This window comes from Carassius gibelio, chromosome A2 (genome assembly GCF_023724105.1).
Source record: "Carassius gibelio isolate Cgi1373 ecotype wild population from Czech Republic chromosome A2, carGib1.2-hapl.c, whole genome shotgun sequence".
NCBI classification, from domain to species: Eukaryota; Metazoa; Chordata; class Actinopteri; order Cypriniformes; family Cyprinidae; genus Carassius; species Carassius gibelio.
Genome location: NC_068372.1, coordinates 12,931,947 through 12,953,658, shown reverse-complemented (window position 1 = coordinate 12,953,658; position 21,712 = coordinate 12,931,947). Strand labels below are relative to the sequence as shown.

The window sequence follows — 21,712 nt, the reverse complement described above, 5'->3', positions numbered from 1 at the left end:
CTCATCTACATCTTAGACCGCCTGAGGGCGAGTACATTTTCAGCCATTTCTTTTTTTTTCTTTTTTTTTACTATTCCTGAGGTCATTTCTACAGAAAGTATAATCAAAAGAAGCCATCTTATGTGTCCGAATAGATGAACTTAAGTGCGCACTAGACCACAATGTAAAAGTGCTTACTAGGAGCGATCCTAGAACAGAACAACCCTCAAGTACAAGAAGAGCAATAATAGATTTCTCTCATATATTAAGTTTAATATATATACACAAAACAATGCAGAACCACTCGTTTTACTTGCTTCTAATATCAGCATTTCTGTTCAGAGAATGTGTTCACGACATTTGCAGCACCAGTTCTAGTCCTGATCGTCAGCGAAGTGCTGGGAAAGTTACTTGAAGCGTACATTTACTGGAAAAATTATACATTTTCAAATCATCTCAAAAACATGGCACACATTAATTTACCTCCTGAATCAAACATAAAGAAAAAAGACTATTCAGAACATTTTTTTTTAATAATTCACATCTAGTTCAACTAGTAAAGGCTGGTTTATGGCTTTAATGGTATTTATAAGGAATATAATATTCAAAAGCAGTGCTTTGACACGGCCTGTCTGTAATAAATCAAGCAGTGAATTCACACAGGATGTAAACAAATTCTGAAATGTTTGACAAAATGTCTTTTTTTGCATATTAGCAATAGCTAATCGTGTCAAACTCATTTGCATAGCAGTAAATTAGTATTTAAGATATGGCAGGAACAGGCTCCTAGTTTTAGAGAGAACAGATTAAGTCATACATCTTCCTGCAGCAGCAATGATTACTTTGGCATTAGTGCATCCCAGTTCAGTAAAAAAAAAAAATGGTTAGCTCTCATTGGCTTTAGCTCCAGTGTATTAATGTAAGGGTTGGGGTGAGCGTTATTATAAAATCATGAGGCAATCAATTTCAAAAGGCCTTTCATGCAAGTCTGTGCACATTTACCCGCTCCTCTTATTAATATCTCCTATATTTTTAATTATCACCCCAACACTTACATCCTGGTCCAACCTGTTTAACCCTGAGAAAGACAAAGCTAACTCACTCTGTCTGTTTCTCGGCGAACGGCTCAAAGCACAGAAAGCTTGTTGAGCAAGTTCCTCACGATCTCCTTTACGTGGTTCGAACCCGAGGCTAGAAGCACCGTGGAGCTTTCACCGTCCATACCTTCATCTCCTCTCATAAACCTTCAAGAAAAATCCTCCGTCAAGGTAAAGTGTAACATGAATGTGATAATACATCTGTCAGCAGAAATGGATCAAACTTTCTTACGTTGTGAAGATGAAAACACGGTGTCAGTTACAGCAACACCTAACACAGACAGCAGATGACAGTCAAAACACGCTATTGGTTTGTTTAATCGATATCGGCCAGTGTGGTCCAACCTAGATATCGGTATCGGTAAAATCAGTTGACCTCTACTATTTAGAAATTGTGATTAATATTAGTGTTAATAATAATAACAAATATAATGTATTATTAAATGTTAGAATGATACTATTCAATAGCAATATATTTCTGTCCTATATATTATATGCCATGCATCGTTTTAAGATGGTCTGATTAAACACACAGAACTTTTAATATTTCCATATAAATACATTGAGGTTATCTCTTAATCTGCATTATTAAATGAAGCGGCATAATGCACCTGTAATCACCCAAAATATTTACCATTATGTTAACATTTTGGGTAAGCATGACGCTTTTAATATCCACAGAACAGGAACAAGCATTCAGACACAATAGCACTAACCTGTGGCTCCTCTAACACTAGCCATCGTTCTGTGACAGTCTGGTGGTCCTGCCCACCCAGCGGCTCTCTGAGACGCACCTTCACCTCCAGACGACCACCTGTAGCCTTCCGCCCATCCATAAGCTGCATTCAGATATGAAGCCAATATGCCATAAACACACATCTCATCCACAAATGTAAACACAGTGATGGGTGTGAATGTCTCATTTTAGCTCAAGTGAAATATGTGTTTGCACTCTCAGCTGATGTTTGCACTCTCGAAACACATACTACTGAAAAACAGCTCCACTCACCTCCACTATCTCTCTCACTTCGCTATCATTTTCCAGTTTCTCCAGTTTGAGCAGGGCTGTTCCTATCGGCTTGTCGCTTCTCAGGAAGCCACTGTCACAAATCAAAGTCATCAGTGTGACCTTTCATCACCTACTCACATTGACCCAGCATGCACCACAACTGCCACGGAGTTCAATCAGGGCAGCAGTGCTAGGGGCGGGCGATATGATCAAAATCACGATATGAGTCATTTTATATCATGATAATGATATATATCTTGATATAGTTATTTTTTCTTTTAATAAGGTTTTTTATGATATTAAGATCAAAGCCAATGGTTCAAAGCCAATAAAGCGGCAAAAATGCTCACGAGCTCTATTCGCATATAGCTCTGTTGTTTGTGTTTCAACAGCCTAAAATCAGTTGTTTTAAACTGCAGTGCTTAAAAATGCATGCAAACATTAAGTTTTTGGGACCACGCGCACGGCAACGTTACGGGAGCGCACATGGTATTATTCACGTTTCTGCATAATGCATGTAAGACTGACGTCATTCAAATTATGAAAACGTATTGCCGTAAACAATGTATTTTGTTGTACCACGAAATAAACGATAGAGCATAATATGAAACGAGACCTTTAATTTCTTCCATCCAATATATATCGTCATATCGCCCAGCCCTAGGAAGCACTGCTTGATATTTATTCAGACCTGTGTGTCTCCCCAGTACAAATGAATCTTAAGGAATCTGTGTACATTAGACAGAATAAAGTCCTACATTTTTTTTTTATTTTGGAAATCGCGCTTGTGTCCCACAGCAACACTCACCCTTTGTGCAGCACTTCCAGCTTCAGGCCTTTAGACTGTATAACTCTCCTGAAGCCACGGTGGTTTCGGTTGATGTTCAGTTTGAAGCTCTGGTTGTACTCTGCCAAAACACCAAATAATTCAATTCCTTCAGCAGCAAATATTAACTTTGAACTTATTCCAACGCTTTCTAAAATCCTTGATTCTAGTTCTGTCATTCATGGTGACCTGCAGTCAAATATATATAATTATTATTATTTTTTTTTTAAATGTGCACTAAACGGTATATTTATCCCAGCGAGCTGATTTTCTACATAATATTGCAGTTTTCATGTCTCTCCTAACACTAACACACTTCTCCATCTCACATAATAAAAAAATTCAAAATTTGAATCAAAAAGTTTAAGGTGTCTGAGCTCAGTAAAATTTATACTTTTATTTAACACGGATGCATTAAATTGATCAAAAGACACTGCAAATACTTTTATCATGTTAAAAGGATTTTTATTTCAAGTAGATGCTTTTGAACTTTTTATTCATCAAAGAATTCTGAAAATATGTATAATGGCTTTCACCAAAATATTATGCGATACGTTTTTAATGACTGATAATAATAATAATGAGTTTCTTGAGCACCAAGTCAGCATATTAGAATGATTTCTGAATGATCATGTAACACTGAAGAAAATACGGCTTTGCATCACATCACTTAATTACATTTGAAAATCTATTCAAATATAAAACTGTTTTCTTAAACTTTAATAATTCCTGAAGTAGTAATGCCAAGGCCATGGGTTCGATTCTCAGGGAAAACATGAACTGATAACATTTATACCTTGAATGCAATGTAAGTTGATTTGGATAAAAGCGCCTGCTTAATGCATAAATTAAATTAAATTTATGCATTTAGCAGACGCTTTTATCCAAAGCGACTTACAGTGCATTCAGGCTATCAATTTTTACATATCATGTGTTCCCGGGGAATCGAACCCCCAACCTTGCGCTTGATAACGCACCTGGGTTGTTGGTATTTCTGATGACTGATGTTTTATGTTTCTGAGGTTGATCCTAACATGAAAAGAGAAAGTAATAATTAAAATCAAACGGATTACTGGGTAAAATGAAGCCTAGATGACTGAAGAATTAATACTCACTGTACTGGGGAATGGGAAATCAAACTTGACATAGGCATCCAAGTCATTTGTTGCAACACCTTTCAAAAAAGCAGAAGGGGAGATGTTTAAAAGATTTTAAATTATATGATTTTACTCACATTTACGTTCCTGTAACTCAAACTCCAAATGCATTTATGTAAATGACTGGATCAATGTTGAGTGTTTGGTTCAGGTTGAAGCTTACCAGAGGGAGCAGGAAGGTTCATCCCTCTAACAATGAACACAACCATCTCTGTGCTACTGAGCTCTGGGAAGATCCTACAAGAGCAAAAGAAAAAGAAAGCATGTTATTCAATGACTTCTTACATTTCCCTTGACTGTGGTGTGGAACAGAAGTGAAGTATTGTGCTTTATTGTATCGGGCTTCTCTGTGTTGTAAGATGTGCAGCGATAGTGTCAGACCTGACAGTGCGGTAGGTTCTCTCCTCAAAGTGATGTTTAGGAGGCTGAAGACCCCTGTTCTGTGCCAGTTTAAGAATCTCCAGGCTTTTCTTACATTGTTGCGCCATGTTCTCAAATCTAAGAGCGGGAAAATGGGAATAAATGAAATGCTCAGTGAAATCACTTGAATTTCATGTATTGAAGTGGTGTATTTGGTGATGCGATACATACTTGGTTGTTTCTGCAACATTCCCCATGTGCGTGAACTGCTTGGAGTATGTCACACATTTCTGTAAGAAGAAAGGAAACGTCCGTTTATAGGTTCTGTCTCATAACCTAGTCATCTGCCTATTTAGACAGCATTTTAAGCATGTGCGTGATTTCATGAGCAAGATAAGCTATCTCCTCGCCCAAGCATAAACTGGGTTGTCGCTGCCAGGTCTTGATTATTCTGTGTCAACTCAACCGGAGGTTTCCCAGCTCAAATTTTAGATTTTGATAATATTTGTTCTGAAGAAAGATAAAAATATATAGCAAGATGAAAAGCCAGAATATTTAACGTCATGGATAAATATTTAATTATTTTTTTACTATTTTGTACAGGAGAGTCAAAATGGCAATTTCTGCCTGAGATTCAGAGCCAAATTACTTGGGGATAAAAATGACTTAAGAAAGATGGCAGCATCATGATGATATTTTCACAGAGAGATTGGTAGTTCTGTTAGTAAAATCTGATGACTTAACCAATCTAAGTTGCATTATGTTCCAATGGCAACCATTCAAAAATGGGGAAATTTTAAAAGAAAAATAGCATCATATTCTTGCAAAGGGACCCACATGTGGTTTTGACCACTGAAAATGTGTACAATTTAATGATTTACTCCTGGAGCCATATTGAAATTCTATTATATCTGGAACTGATCTATATAAAACCTTAAAAATGAAGATCCCAAAAGGCAAGGTAGTTAAGACCCAGTATCGAAAAAGGCATCAATATTTCTTTAATGCTTTCAGAGTTGAAAAACTTGAAAAGTGCTCCTTCCCCATTTCTGTGGGGGACATCTGGTTGAGTTGACATGGAATGACCCCATTGTATTTGTATTTGAATCAAAGCGAACTCAATTAAATCAAATGAAAAAAAAAAAAAATGTTGTAACTGTTAAGAGTCAAGAAACCGATTCCAATGGCTCAGATGGATTTAACACACCTTGTTCAGTAACCAAGTTGTCAGAAGAGAGATCCAAGCATGAACTGTGCTCCAGTTAATAAGGTCCCTACACAGTGTTCACTGCTCTCTACTCTCTGAGCAAGGGAAATCTATTTAAAGGGTTAGTTCACCCAAAAATGAAAATGATGTCATTAATGACTCATCCTCATGTTGTTCCAAACCTGCGAGACCTCCGTTCATCTTCAGAATACAGTTTAAGATATGTTAGATTTAGTCCGAGAGCTTTCTGACCCTCCATTTAAAATGTATGTATTGTATACTGTCCATGTCCAGAAAGATAATAAAAACATCTTCAAAGTAGTCCATGTGACATCAGAGGGTCAGTTAGAATTTGTTGAAGCATCAAAAATACATTTTGTTCCAAAAGTAACAAAAACTACGACTTCAAATACGACTTAAACTGTGTTCTGAAGATGGAACGGAGGTCACACGGGTTTGGAACAATATGAGGGTGAGTCATTACTGACATCATTTTCATTTTTGGGTGAACTAACCCTTTAAGTTAACTTCATTTCAGAAAATTAATTCAAGGATTTGGGCTTCGCCACTACCTTCAGTGTCTTCACACACTGATGAAACTTACAAGAGAAGTGTGAAGTGTGACAAAATAAACCTCTGTAAATACAATTCAAATCCATGTCCACTTCACTGAGGCTGAGCACTTACAGTCAGATAGAACAAACTCCGTAAGTGATAAGAGATACATACAAAATGTGCAATGAATGGAATTGAGAGCCACAATTCCTATGCCAATGCACCATACTGTTTAACTACTCTGTTGTGTTACATCACAGGTAGAAAAAAATAGATATACAAAATTATTACTCAACATACCCAGTTAAATAAGTCATTGACTAAAAAATTAACTATTTCACCCAATATATATTTGATGCTTGTTAGAGTATCACACTGTCAGCGTAGCAACATGCAAACATCAAATTTTTATACTGAATAGCATTTGATTCTCATGAGTTTAATCTGTGAAATATTGATTTCAAATGCACATAATCGTCAATAAACAATTACTATTTTACCCAATGTATAGTTTAATGCTTCATTACCTTTAAAAAAAGTGCTAAAAACTAATTCTGTTGGAATCAAAAGTGTAACATGTGCTCCTTGTAAGCACAATTTGTGAAATACTGACTACAAATATACTTTTACTAATAATAATAAAATAATTTTACCCAATATGTAGGTTTATGCTTATTATAATAGCACACTATTAGAAACATGTTAACATCACACTCTATTAAAATCGGCATTGTAACATGAACTTCTCATGTGCACAATTTATAAAAAAATAACTGCAAATACACTTTTATGGTATATCAATTTACTGTTTAACCCAATGTGCATTTTTATGCTTAGGATCGCTAACATCTAGGAATTTAAAATAAACTATGTGGCATTTAATTTTTTAAAGCACAATTTGTAAAATATTGACTAAAATAGTTTTATTAGTTAGAAATCACCAACCCAATACGTATTTTTATGTTTTTTGCTAGAGTATCACTCTGCTGCGAAACATGCTAATATTAAACTATTGCAATCAAAAATGTAGTTTTATTTATGTAACGTGCACATACAGTTTCAGATCCATTTTAATGTCAGCTGACTATAAAGACAGCTAGGTTTTGGCACAGATCCATTCTCAGTGTTACTTCATTAATTCGCCACCTTCTTGTTACCTCGTATTGCTCTTCGAGTAGTTTTGTGAGTTGAGTGTAGACCTCCTCAGCCTTCTCTGAGATCTGAACATCACTGTGATGGACTAGGATGAAGTCCTCATCCTCATCTCCAGGCGGTGAAGGCAACTGAGAATAAAGGGGGAGTTAATACTCATTTCATTGTGGATTTGTTAAAAAACATTGAGAGTATTACCTTGCTAACATCCACTGTCTTGCCACTGCGGGCGGCTTCTATCATGGGGTCCAAACTTTTTGCTGCACGCAGGAGGGTCTTGGCCTGCTCTAGGTCATTCTTTTGCTTTGCCTGCAGCGCTGCTTTCATGTACTGCTTTTTGCGGCCTTCCAGAAACTCCAGCTGCTGCTGAGCTGAGGAGCAAACAACCAGATTTAACCAGATTTTTGTGAGCTCCTTATGTAAATCAGTTACGAAACATGAAAACACCCCAATTAATAGGCCATCCTAAAACACAACTCTACCAGTGTCAGGCGGACTTCCTCTTTTGGACGTTCTGTCTGGGGAAGGTGAAGGGGTCCTCTTGGGCTTCTGTACTGTTGGCTGTACTGCAAGAGTGGGCTTCACTTGGTCGCCTACTTTCGGAGCCTTAACCTAGAAAGCAAATGACAAAATAGTGACTTTAAAAGAAAGGGATAGCTTTGGAAATATTTAGGAAATGCTACACCAGTGGTTCCCAACCTTTTTCAACTCGTGGCCCACACAACCAAACACATATGTTTGCGCAGCCCACTGCACAAAATTAACTGACCCCCCTATTGTTGGGCTAATAACTTAGTACTCAGAAGCTAGATTGTTAACTGTCTTTATTGAATGAACTGGCAATGAAGAGTCAATAACTCGGGCTGGCACCGCTTGGCACAACGGTTGTTGTTCTGTAGCATATGCAGCAAAAATATCTTGAGATAAATTGGCAGTTTATTCTTAAACCAATCAGCGAGCTCGAATAGTGGACGCATAGTTACAGTTTATTATATTTTTTTTTCTTTATATATATATATATATATATATATATATATATATATATATATATATATATATATATATATATATATATATTATATATATTATGTTATGACTTAGACTTTTTTTTTTACATATATGGACAATATATTATTATTTCTTTTAATAGTAATTAGCGGCCCACCTGCAATACCATCGCGGCCCACAGGTTGAAAATCACTGTGCTACACAATTTAAGAACATACCTTCTCCTTTCCCTCTTCATCGTCCTCCTCACCATCACCAGCTTCATCTTCATTAGATGTCAGCTTATTGGCTGTTTCCAGAACTGCAGCCAATCCCTGCTCTGGAGCAGCGGCCTTCTGGCCTGGGATTGGAGGAAAGCCTATAGAAAACACTTCAATTTAATGCAACTCCTCATTTTCTTAGCAGGAATTCAAGCAACTCATTACAGAAAAAAAAAAAAAAAAATATATATATATATATATAATAATAATAATACTAATTAAAAAAATAATAATAATAATAATAATAATAATAATAATAATATTATATATATATATATATATATATATATATATATATATATATATATATATATATATATATATATATATATATATATATATACTCATTCAAAAGTTTGGAAGAAATTAATACTTTTATTTAGCAAGGACTGCATTAAATTGATTGAAATTGACAGTAAAGGCATTTCCTAGACTGTATTTGTTCATTTTCACATTTCTGTCACCAGATGGTGTTTCTTTTCTTTTTTTCTTGTGTGTTTGCAGGGTGGAGTCAAGTGGCAGGTGCAGTGGGTTACCGGTGATGAGCTGACAGATAAAAGGGTATTGTTTCCTTATTTCCTTATTATACTTTATACATTTTTTTTCTATGTTGATTCTTTTTGTGTTGATATTGCTTAATTCAGTTATGGATTACATTAATAAACAAATGATTGTGGGTTACGGTAATTTAATTTGCATGTGGCCTCCCCATGTGTCACGCTGCCTTGCGCCAAATTGTTTTTTTTTTTATAATTCTCCAAAATACTTCTATTTCAGATAATCATGGTTCTTTTGAAATTCCTATAAATGAAATTCTGAAAAAAAAAAAAATCACTTGTTTCAACAAAAATGTTACGCACCACAACTTTTTTCAATGATAATAAAAATGTGTTAAGCACAAAATGAGCATATTCAAATGACTTCTGAAGCATCATGTGACACTGAAGATGCAGTAATGGCTGCTGAAAACTATACTTTAACTTCAAATAATATACATCACAAAAATTACGTTATGAAATCCACGCCTAATAAAATGTATTTTAAATTGTAATATTTCACAATATTGCAAACTTTTTTTAATCAAACAAATGCAGTCTTGGTGAACATAAGAGACTTCATTCAAACAACATTTCAAAATTGTACCAAACTTTTGAAAAACAGAAACATGTAAAGGTCTCTTTTTGACTGCAGAAGAACCGACCTGGAGGGGCTGGAAGCTCGTCAAAATTGATAGCTCGGCCTGCTTTATGGGCACGGATGGCAGACTGGTATTGCTGTGGGTCACAAAAAGAACATAATCTGAAATCAACACCTCGCTATGTCCAAATGTGCTGCATTATGTTAACATGAACTGAACAGGAGTTCCACAATCAGATAAAATCTAAAAAGGAAACACTCCATGAGAAACCGAAAGTTTGTGGACATTCAGTGGTGACAATGTGCCATTATTTGAGGTTTAGGTGTCATTTTTGACAGGTTTACTAACTTTAGCAATGCGGTCATGCATGCGGGCTTTGCGCTCATCCCCGCTGGCCTTAGCTTGTGTGAAGGCCTCTTTGTACTTGGCCATCCTCTGTTCCAGAGCTTCAAGGACAGTCTGGGGTCGGGCTGGACCAGAACCGCTGTCTGCTGCCATAACAAAAACAACAGAATTCAGGTTTCAAATTCAGGTCAGAAGTACAGTAATTCAGGTTAGACCATAATTAGACTATTAAAAGAGACACGTGCTCAGTCTGACGTGAGAACTGGTGTACTAACCGGGAGCAGAAGGCGAGGGAATGGCTTTTGGAGGCGCAGTGTGAGTAACTGTAGAGGCTGTAGAAAAGAATTAAGCCTTACACTACAAAGCTACAAGCCCTGAAAATATGTAAACAAGTATGCAAAATATCACAGCTACTAAAGTATTTTCCGAACCACAGAAAACATTTCAGGTCTAACCTTGAGACAGAGGGGGTGGAAGGGCGCTCATGTCCACTGGCTGGCCTTTCTCCAAAGCCTCAATTGCTGCATCGAACCCCTGAGAAAAACAAGCAAACAGCATAGTGCTATTCTTTGTCTACTTCCTACAATTCTTGAATAGCTCAAATAACTTTGCACATTTTTGTTACAAGTGAGTTATAAGTAATCATGGTTTATGGGAACAAGACACTTTGTTAAGAGGAATAGCCAAACTGGCATGACAACATAGCTGAAGTGGTAGATGCCTTGAATTAAATGCAAAGCCAAACTGAAATGGTAAATAAAATCAGTAAAGGTTTTGAGATACAAATTCTTTGGCAGGTTTAAGTCAAAACGTTCATATTAGAGCAGAAGGCAATTGGAAAAATTTATATTAAGAGGTTTTGATACATGTATAAAGCAATGCCTGTTAACTGACGGCACAGAAAACACAGTTAAAGTGAAGTAAAACATCAAACTGATAGACTTTTCATGACAAAACAAAGCAAACAACTACATTTACAAATCTAGTCATATATGTAACTAATTAGAACAAGGGAATCCAAACTCAATTTGATAACTGATAGAGCCTGAAATGCTTTTAAAAAAAAACTTAAATACGCCACTGTTTGAAAATGAATAGTACAGAAACAGCAATACATAGCTGTATATATTTAATTAGAAACCACATCTTACCTTGCTGGCCTTTATCTGTATTTTGGCTTGGTCAACATCTACTGCTTGTTTGGCCTTGAGAGCTGCCATCCTGTACTCTTTCTGTCTCTCCAACAGAGTGTCTTTAGTGGGCTGTCCGGCTGGTGAGTGAGCTTTAGGAGCAGAGGAAACCACAACGTACCCTTTACAAAATCAGCTTTGTAGAATGCCATACTTATAGTTAAATTAGCAACTCAGGAAACAGCTTAAAGGGAAAGGCCCTCATTTTCAACATAGTCTGCTTTTCTGCATCTGGCGTTGATGATCCATTGAATAAAAATAAAACATTTTTTATGTACGTTTTGAATTATGACTACTACTATTATTGAAAATGACAACAACAACAAAAATTCCTATGAAATTATATTATCAGTATAAATAAACACGTTAGGGTTGATGGGCAGCATGGAATAATTTAGCAAATAAATACCCCACTCATAAATCAATACAACTGCTGTCAAATATTAATCTGAAAATAGGGATCAAGTTTAAAATATTTACCAAAAGGACTAGTAAAATTTCTTCTAAATTTTTAAAAGAAGTATTTTTCGTTTCATCAATGCTGGATTTATTAAATGTAATATTGTGAAATATTATACCGATTTTAAATAACGTTCCAATGAGCTTCAGATTCCAAAGCAAGGAAATCTGATTTGTACAAAAGAGTTCCATGTAACAAATTTGCTTACATTTGATTACTGACCTAGAAACCTAGAAACTGACCTTTATATAACTTTTCCGTATTTTGACATTTTTCCTAAAACATTTTTATTTCATGGTTTAAAATATTTCCCATAAATTCAGACAAAAGCTAGACATTTTACCTTTCAACCATTAACTTTTAACCATTAAGGGTCCACTGAAGTACCTTGAAACATGCGGTGTTATTCTACGTGGTGACTCATGGCGTAAAGGGTGTGTCCTAGTGATGATGCACGTTATCGTGTGACTCTTTTACCGGGTGTTTTAAAGGAAGATCAACGTTCACGGCAAAAACAAATATGTGCAAACTGTAATAAAGCAGAAATCAGTTAGTTCCTCACTTTCCGCGCTGAAGCTGAGAACGTTCGGCAGCTTAAGTGAAAGTTAACATGCCTAGCGTTTTGGACTCGTATAATACACATCACATGCTGATGTCACGTGTTTTTATGGGACCTTTACGGGTTGTGTGTGAATGCACGCACAGATTCCGGGTAATCACTGACAGTGTTAAAGGGCCAAAATCTAGCGAGCCGGGAACAATTGCTGGGACACATTACCCATGTATTTTCCGGAATCGCAGTGTAAAAGGGGCTCAACAGTTTCTCCTCCTAATAATTTAATTGATAATAATTATATCAAATATAGCATTCTCTGTAAAAATTAAGGCTAACGTATTCATACTAAAAGCCAAAAAACTTTGAATTCATGGGGACTTTAAACTGTGGTATGTTGCCACAAAAGCACTCTAACCCTAAGGCTAACCTAAGTGCAATTCAGCGCCACTTGCTGCATGTTCCTCTTCTGGAGATGATAGGGAAGCTGGAGATGCTACACCAGAGGACTCGTCTTTAGTGTTTGATGCTGGATCCATGCCAACAGGGACGGCCTCTGCAGAGATGGGAGAGATCTCAACAGCGCTGTCACACTCCCCGTGCTGATCAGGTGAAGCTGCAGGGGCAGGAGGTCCACTGGGACTACCAGACACTCCACATGCAACTGGAGGGGGAATTTCTGTTTCGTCAACCTTCCCTCCTTTCCGTACTGATGCCAGCATAGTCTGTAGTGTCTAACCAAAAATATGAGTGTCCGTTGTTGTAAATTATCATAAAAAATATGTACCCAAAGTTTGTTTGAGCACCATTGACACCATATCCACTCACCTTGAGGCCTCTCTCATATCTTCGAGCTTTAGAGGTTTCCCCTGCAGCTTTAGAATTGGTAACAGCCATCCTATACATGTTTATTCTCTCCTCTAAAGTGTGCTCAATGCTACCAGGCACTGAAGAAATCTTACTGTTCTGTGAGAAGAAGAAGAAAAAAAAAAGGGTGACACATTACTTCTTACACAAAAGCCATTTCAAAATAGAGCCTATGTTCAATTGAGATGTGCAAATTAATAATCTATACATCACAAATGGAGCCAGGATAAAAGCTTTAACTAAGATTCTGAGAAAAACTGAACCTCAATTAAGATATAATTAGAAATGGGTCAAGAAGTTCAACAACTTGATTAGCTTAAATATTTTTAGCAACGGTTTCTTTGTAGCTTTAAAAGCTGGTTTGGAGGTACCCACCTACTTTGAAAAGACGTTATGTACAGCTAAAGTTTAAAGGGGGGGTACAATGGTGTTTCGTGTATCCAGAGTTGTTCACAGTAACATACTAACACAGTTTAAGATATTTTAGATTTAGTCCGAGAGCTTTCTGTCCCTCCATTGAAAATGTATGTACGGTATACTGTCCATGTCCAGAAAGGTAATAAAAACATCTTCAAAGTAGTCCATGTGACATCAGAGGGTCCGTTAGAATTTGTTGAAGCATCGAAAAAACATTTTGGACCAAAAATAACAAAAACTATGGCTTTTTGAACCAAAATGTATTTTTGATACTTCAACAAATTCTAACGGACCCTCTGATGTCACATGGACTACTCTGATGATGTTTATATTACCTGGACATGGACAGTATACTGTACACACACTTTCAATGGAGGGACAGAAAGCTCTTGGACTAAATCTAAAATATCTTAAACTGTGTTCCAAAGATAAACGGAGGTCTTTGGAACGCCATGAGGGTGAGTCATTAATGACATCATTTTCATTTTTGGGTGAACTAACCCTTTAATTATAATATCAAAAGGACTTGCATTTTGGCTCAATCTATATACAAGCAGTTTAGTGGTTTTACAAAAAGAGCCAACATATCTCTAAAGAACGATTAAAATATAACTTTAATATTAAACTAACACAACTGTATGAAGACAATATGATTGTGCCTTCCCAAATAAACTTTTAGATCATACCTGGCCGGCTGCCGTCAATTCGGCTGAAGAGGTTTCCGCACTAATTGTGGCACCTGAATCTTCCGTTTCCTCATCATCAACCACTTCCTGCAGCTCAGCCTAACGAGAATCCCAGCAAACACTATAAACTCACTATACTATATTCAGAAGGTGCTGACAGTGAAGAGAAACAGACAATAATCACAGGTTAAATTTACCAAGAGGTCTTCGTCATCCTCCAGACCATCATCTTCATCGTCATCAATGTCTTTCATGCAGGCCTCCGCCATTTTTGCAATATCCTCCATCGGTAATGGAGCTTGAACATAAAAATTCAAGTACAATTTATTTAGATGCACACAAAATTTTCAAGATCATAACCACATATCAGACAGAGTACCAATAAGGTAGACAATAGAAATTGGTCCCAATTGGTCAGTGTTTGGCTGGTTAGCATAATCTAGCTACACCCTACTAGTAAATGTTTTAATTACACAATTAACTAGCTGCAAAAAGCATCTTTCTCTTCTGATGGTTGTTCAAAAGTTGCCACATACTATAATTATTTTTTATTCCCAATAAACAAATGTTTGATTGCATCGTAGTGTAGTATAAAATACATTATAGTATCTGATTTTGGATTTCTATTTTAATATATTTTATTAAAATAAAAATATTTAAAATGATTTATTCCTATGGTGGCAAGGCTGAATTTTTAGCAGCCAATACTTAAGTTGTCAGTGTCACGATCCTTCAGAAATCATTATATCAGGCTTATAATATGCATAAAAAAAGTGTCTGTGATCAAAGATGTCAGGTTTTTAAATCGTGTATTTATGGAGGGTTCTTCATCAACTGAGCAGCCGCCCAAGAGATGAATGGGAATGCTAAAAGACAGCTCTCTACAAGTAATACATTAAATAATACATTAGGTGTTAGTATTTCATATCCTACCTTTTAAAGTTTGGCTGAAACAGATAATGGCTGAATTTATTATAGGAAAAAAAACGATTAATCATGATGCCCACCTTTGCCAGCCTTTTTCCCCCTGGGAGCCACATTGGGTTTCTTCCCAACAATGGCAGCAAATTCAGCTTCTAAAGCTGGATCATCCAGATCTTGCTCTATTTCCATCACATCAGCTGGCTTGAAATCAAGAAACAATCCCATCTACAAAAAAAAAAAAAAACCTTACATATAAAGGTCCAATAGCACCCTTATCTCAGTCACGAGATGGACAGATCATCAATGGATTCGAACTATGTCCAAGTCGAACCAAACAACAGACATAATCCTTAAAGGGATAGTTCACCCATAAATGAAAACAGTCATCATTTTAGTAACTTACAATGACAGAATTTTCATTTTAATGGGAACATTATTAACAACACTGACAGCTGACAGTCATTTGAAAAACATTTCAACACTGACCTGTTTGGCTGCAGCTGCTCCTTGGCCTTTCGGCGCTGCTGCTCGCTTCTTTTTCCGAGCAAACATCCCGTTCTGCTCCCTCTCCTCAACCCTTTACCGGACAGACAAACACCTGAATGCTTAAGGTCAGAGCGTGACGTATAAATCAACCAGATATGAAATAGCAGCGTGAAGGTTTCTGATAGCGGAGTGACAGTTTAGGGTTAAAGGAAGGTTGTTTTTGTTTTGTTTTTAAGCAAAAGTGCTGTTTAACACGCGTGCTCTGCTGACTCACCCCTCTGATTCTGAAGAGCACTGTGGAGCAGATTACTTTCTTTTCCTTGCCAACAGTCAAGTTAAACCCTACTCCACTTCCTCCTTCCTACCTGGCGAAGAGCTTCACAAACCTGACAGTTTATGTGATTCAACACCCTGCGAGGATTCAAAACAACATTATAACAACACACACTCACGAAAACTGAAAATTGTATTTAAGTTACCTGTCAATATAAAAACTCAACATGGCAAGATAAAAACTCTAAACATTATAATGCCACATTCGTTAGATAAGACCTGGCATATTAAATGATAACCGTCTGACGTTAAAATAAATATCAATGTAATTACTTCTGTGAATTTTTAATGAAAACGCGGCTCGGGACACAGAGCTGCAAATAACATTGGCTTTGTTTTGCTGCTGCAACCAGTGATAAGAAAACATCAAAGACAGGCCACGCCCAACAGTGGCAAACCCCATCGGTCTTTAACATTTTCAAAATAAAAGTTTTTTCATCTCTAAACGACAGAACGGATTTCAAAATAAAAGGATCCCTCACTGAAAATGAAGATTGTGACATAATTTCAAATGCGATTTATTCAGATGTTAACGACAACAAGAAACTGACAGCCACCTTTCACTTGTATTGACAGAAAATTTACATTTAGTGAATGAAATAAAATAAAATGCAGTGAAAGCGGTTGTATCGTTTGATATCTTTGATATCAGCAGATTAAAACGCTTACCAATTCAAATTCCTTGTATAACGTTACACGATTCTTCTTGACACTTATTATCCTATCTTATCTACGTTTTTTACCCGAAATATGTGAAAGATATTAAAAACTCGAGACAACGTGCACAGAAACGACCCTAACAAAGGACTTCTAATATGTAATACATTCAGGAGGTGTTCTGTAATGCGATTCACCAATCAGCGCACAGCATTCTGCCCTGCTGCCTTGGTAACAGCGAAAACTTCTGTTTTTTGAATGCACCAATCACGGCACGCGTTTCAGACATTTAAACTGGCGTTTATCCGTTAACTGTCTTCAGCTTCTCAGACGGTAGTTGACTCTGCTTGTGGAAAGACGAAATATTCACGAAACCTGTTTGACTAAGAGCAGTTCATCTTTTGTGACAATTTTATTTTACACGGAAGAAACGAATTTGTTGGATTTGTGGTGAGATGAATTCTAAAATATGTTTTTTTTTTCTGAGTCAACTTGGTTATTAACAAAACTGCAGTAACGTTAACTTAATCAACATTGTATTGGTCGCGTTTCATAACCGTTCACATATATAGTTATACGTTTTTGTGTTAACTTTTGGAAAGCATATACATTTATTCAATTGGTATTATGTAGTTTTTAAACTTTAAACGGCAGTTCATCGTGCTTCGCGTGCTCTATTTCTAGACTCCGTAACTCTGCTGTTATTTGTCCCTTTTTTTCCCCACCCTGCAGAGTGATCGCGGCTGCAGTAGTGATGTCCCATTTTGGGTTTGAGAATGACATCCACAACGTCCTCCGTCTGGACATGCCCATCACGAATGCCCCGATGGCGAGGTGGCAGAGAAAAGCCAGCACATCCAGCTCCACCAACACGAGCTCGCTCTCACCGAACAAGAGTGTGAACAGATCAGTGAGCCTTTCCAAAACCCCAAGTAAAACACCAGGTAAGTGTCCCATGGGTCCTGCTCACTGTAGAACTGCGGTGTCTTCAGTGTTACATATCATCTGATCTCTCCCAACAGGAAAGAACGGCAAAACCCAGAACACCCCGTCTAAGGCAGGAGGAGATCGATTCATCCCGACAAGGAATAACAAACAGTTGGATGTAGCAAGTTTTCTCATTTCCAAAGAGAACGAGCCAGTGGAAGAAGCCACATCCTCTACAGCAGTAAGTTGACCTTACACGATAAAAAAAAAAAATAGTAGTAATATTTTAATAAATTATATTAGTAACTTTTTTTTAAGTTTAATTTAAAGAGTTTAGGACGATGAAACGATTATAAATTTAATTATTGTTATTATGATCAATCCATATGCCAGCTTCTACATGTTTTCTGACTTTATAAATTATTGTCCTGCCAGCCAAATCAGAAAGCTTGGTCTATGACACTAAATGGTTATGACATTGAGGAGGCAAAGATCCTGCATTTAGGAGGAAAACCACTGAATGCTCCTGAAGGTATGTTGTTTTGTTTTTAATTTACAGTTTTTCTGAAGTTGCAAAAATATTTATTAAAACGGTCACTCGTGTGGGTTTTTTTTTTTTTTTTTTAAGCAGGGAAATGCAATAAAGTGTTAATGTGTCCTTTAACCAATCTCCACTGACTATACACTAACTTCATTTAGCCAACTATGATGATACAAAACTCTTGGTTTTGATTTTGTCGTCTGCATTCCCATTACATTTTCTAAGTGACCATTTGTTCGCAAATGGGAAAAAGCCACTCCAATCGCACAGTAAATTTGCTCCAGGATCGTTAATGCACACTAAAATTAACGCTGCCATGCCACTTTCTACACAAACCGGTAAAAGCTTTAGAAACTCTTAATATAAATTCCAACAATTCCAGTATATGTAAATTTTTCCTCATTGTACTGTCAGAGGGAGGAAAAGCGCATTTATTCATCAAACACAACAGATCCATTATTGAAACTCCACGAAAGTTTGATCATGGCACATTTGGTAACACAAACCGTATAAATGGCTTGTGAAAAAACACACATTGTCTGGATGACACTTTCATGCAAGCAGAATATCGCTGTTTATCTTCGAAACGCTATTTACGATATTTTAGATTTAGTCCAAGAGCTTTCTGTTTCTCTATTGAAAATGTACGAACGGTATACTGTCCATGTCCGGAAAGGTAATAAAAATATCAAAGTAGTCCATGTCACATCAGGGGGTCAGTTAGAATTTATTGAAGCATCAAATACATTTTGATCCAAAAACTACAACTTTATTCAGCATTTTCTTCTCTTCCGGGTCTGTTGTGAGCGCGTTCACAACACTGCAGTTTAGTGATATCCGGTTTGTGAACGAATGATTAGATTTTAACCGGTTCTTCTTGAACCAGTTCACCAAATCTTTTTTCGGTGAACTAACTGCCTGAGTGTATTTAAGGTTTAGAAGAAACCGTGCTTTATTCAACAAATTTAAGCAAGTAAAAATTTGATTTGGAGATTGGGGTTTAATGTTTAAGCGATTCCGAAAAACTTGTTGCTTTTGGATTCTTGATTGAACAAGTTTAATTTTGCCTGGTAAAATCCTTCAGCAAACCAGTCTATTGAGTTAACCAAACAATGTCTTCCACAGGTTATCAGAATAATTTAAAGGTCCTCTACAGTCAGGTTGCCACACCGGACTCTATCAGGAAGAGCCGGTACATTTCCTCGGTTCCAGAGCGGATTCTAGATGCCCCTGATATCAAAAATGATTTCTGTGAGCTCCTCATTTTTCATAAAAACCACATGGTCTGATTTTAATTATTTCTATATGAGACTAATGTCAATTTGCATTCAGATCTGAACCTGATGGATTGGGGAAGGCAGAATATGTTGGCAGTTGGCCTTGCCGACCATGTGTATTTGTGGGATGCTGGTGTAGGGGACATTGTTTTATTAAAGAAAATGGAGGAGGAGAATGAGTTCATCTGCTCGGTCTCTTGGAGCAAAGATGGCAATTTCTTGGCCATTGGGACCAGTGATTGTAAAGTTGAGGTAAGTGGTTACATTTTCTCATAAAACCAATTTTACTAAAAAAAAAAAACAAAAAAACAATTTGTTCTTGGACAGCCTATATTCTAAAGCATCCCAAAATGTAATGCTGTAATAAAACCGCTGTTGTTTCAGATCTCCACTCTTCAAACTCTCAAATAGCCATTTCTATCCAATGTTTTATTTTAGAGCAGCAAGATCTAGTTGAGTTGCCCTCTAGCTGAATTTCATGACATTTTTTTGCAGCTCTGGGATGTTCAGTACCAAAAGCGTCTCCGCAGCATGGATGGCCATTCGGCAAGGGTTGGTTGTTTGAGTTGGAATGATCACGTTTTGTCTAGGTAAGACCACCACTTTGTGCTCTGCAGATTATATGCATTTGAGTGTTTTAACACTCCCTTTTTGTCCTCCTTAGTGGTTCCAGGTCTGGTTTGATTCATCAGCATGATGTTCGGGTAGCAGACCACCACATCTTCACCTTTGGTGGACACACGCAGGAAGTCTGTGGCCTTACATGGTCCCCAGATGGAAAATATTTAGCTAGTGGTGGTAATGACAACATGGTGTACATTTGGCCAATGACATCTGGCTCGGAGAATCAAGCTGTTCATGCTCTTAGTGAACACCAGGGAGCAGTCAAGGTGATTTTTGAATTTGGCAAGATGTCTTCAGTTCCACCATTGGTCTTGCATTTGGGGTTTTAGTTCACCTTTTTATAATTTGTTTGCACCCTTAAGGCTTTGGCGTGGTGCCCTTGGCAGCCTAGTATTCTTGCGTCAGGAGGGGGCACCAGTGACCGTCACATTCGCATCTGGAATGCCAACAGCGGCTCTTGTATCAGTTCCCTAGATACATGTTCACAGGTGGGCTTACTCACTGTTGGCTTGTGTGTCATGAGTACACGTGACTTCAGCAATTTGACAACTAAATGATCACTTCCTTTCAGGTATCATCTCTTGTTTTTGCACCGAACTACAAAGAGCTGGTGTCTGGTCACGGTTTTGCCCATGACAAGGTTATCATTTGGAAATACCCTACACTCACAAAAGTTGCAGAGCTTGAAGGTAAGTTTGAGATTGTTGTACTTCATAAAAGTGTGTTTGTGTGGCCACCCTTCCTTCAGTTGAATATTACAACCACAATAAATTGAGAAATAAAATTTGACTCCCTTTTCCCAATCATCTGTCCCAGGACATGAAGACAGAGTCCTCAACTTGGCTCTCAGTCCAGATGGTTCGACTGTGGCCTCTGTTGCCGCAGATGAAACCATTCGACTTTGGAAGAGTTTTGAGAAGGATGCCGTCAAGAAACCCAAGCCTACCAGCAGCATCATTCAACAACACATCCGATAATTATGTAATGATCATTTTTAATGCATCCAGCAAATGGGGAGTTGGAAGACTTGAAGATCGAAAGCAGTTTTCCCAAGTGTTCTTTAAACTAACATTGGTTTTATTGTTTGGCTTTCAAATGGCTGGGTATTTCCACTGACAAACACTGTTAAGGGCTGTTATGTGCTGTCAGTCACACCTGCAAACTCTACACCATTTTTATTAGGCATTCCCTCATTGTGTTTTCAGAGGCACAATAGGTTTCTTAAAAAAATGCAAAAGATGGAGAATGGGATTCCCAGACCACCTCCACTGATGGCTAAACCCTTTACCCATTGTTTTTTTTTCTCTCTCTCTCTCTGTTCAGCTTATTGCATATTTATCCCTAAAAGTGTTCATTAAATAATGTACAGAAATGTAAATTTTCAAATAAAGTTTTGTAATGAAGTATTTGTTCTGTAGCTGCTCTAATACAGTTTTCAATTAGTTTCATCTAGTTATTTTTAATGTAAGGTTTTAAAGCTTTTAAGTGGAATTGTGTATTTTCATGGTGGTAGAATGGTTGAATAAAAACCACAGAAAGCCCTCTAGGTGTCATGTCTTTAAAGATATAAATTGAGACAGATCAATGCTTTGTCGGAACATGGAAATTCAGTTATTTCTGTGGTTTCCGGTACATTCTAAATTGACAACAGGAAGGTCTCTAAGTGTTAGTGTAAAG

At 37.0% G+C, this 21,712-nt stretch overlaps 2 protein-coding genes across 5 annotated transcripts; one reads left to right on the top strand and one right to left on the bottom strand.

The window, feature by feature from the left end:
- Positions 1–227: 227 nt before the first annotated feature.
- On the bottom strand, positions 228–16,845 carry LOC128026798 (coiled-coil and C2 domain-containing protein 1B). 4 transcript variants are annotated; one of them, XM_052614065.1, is made up of 27 exons: positions 16,679–16,845; positions 15,951–16,087; positions 15,677–15,795; positions 15,274–15,415; positions 14,464–14,564; positions 14,267–14,365; positions 13,125–13,262; positions 12,727–13,030; positions 11,245–11,375; positions 10,549–10,627; positions 10,369–10,425; positions 10,097–10,239; positions 9,812–9,884; positions 8,569–8,708; positions 7,825–7,954; positions 7,541–7,713; positions 7,348–7,473; positions 4,660–4,718; positions 4,450–4,566; positions 4,232–4,305; positions 4,027–4,085; positions 3,889–3,940; positions 2,894–2,993; positions 2,086–2,176; positions 1,793–1,915; positions 1,309–1,347; positions 228–1,223 (listed from the first exon to the last, which is right to left on the bottom strand). In XM_052614065.1, exons 3-26 carry the CDS (start codon positions 15,740–15,742, stop codon positions 1,336–1,338), a joined length of 2,589 nt encoding a protein of 862 aa, XP_052470025.1. In that variant the 5' UTR covers positions 15,743–15,795; positions 15,951–16,087; positions 16,679–16,845; the 3' UTR covers positions 228–1,223; positions 1,309–1,335. The 4 variants fall into 4 exon arrangements, with proteins under 4 accessions (XP_052470025.1, XP_052470021.1, XP_052470023.1 ...); XM_052614061.1 differs by having other exon boundaries at positions 15,677–15,767; positions 16,679–16,844; XM_052614063.1 differs by lacking the exon at positions 16,679–16,845 and adding an exon at positions 16,283–16,381 and having other exon boundaries at positions 15,677–15,767.
- Positions 16,846–16,940: 95 nt separating this feature from the next.
- On the top strand, positions 16,941–21,576 carry LOC128026836 (cell division cycle protein 20 homolog). The gene is made up of 11 exons (XM_052614074.1): positions 16,941–17,116; positions 17,399–17,610; positions 17,689–17,834; positions 18,029–18,125; positions 19,260–19,385; positions 19,467–19,663; positions 19,907–20,001; positions 20,076–20,301; positions 20,398–20,523; positions 20,607–20,724; positions 20,852–21,576. Exons 2-11 carry the CDS (start codon positions 17,421–17,423, stop codon positions 21,010–21,012), a joined length of 1,482 nt encoding a protein of 493 aa, XP_052470034.1. The 5' UTR covers positions 16,941–17,116; positions 17,399–17,420; the 3' UTR covers positions 21,013–21,576.
- Positions 21,577–21,712: the final 136 nt, after the last annotated feature.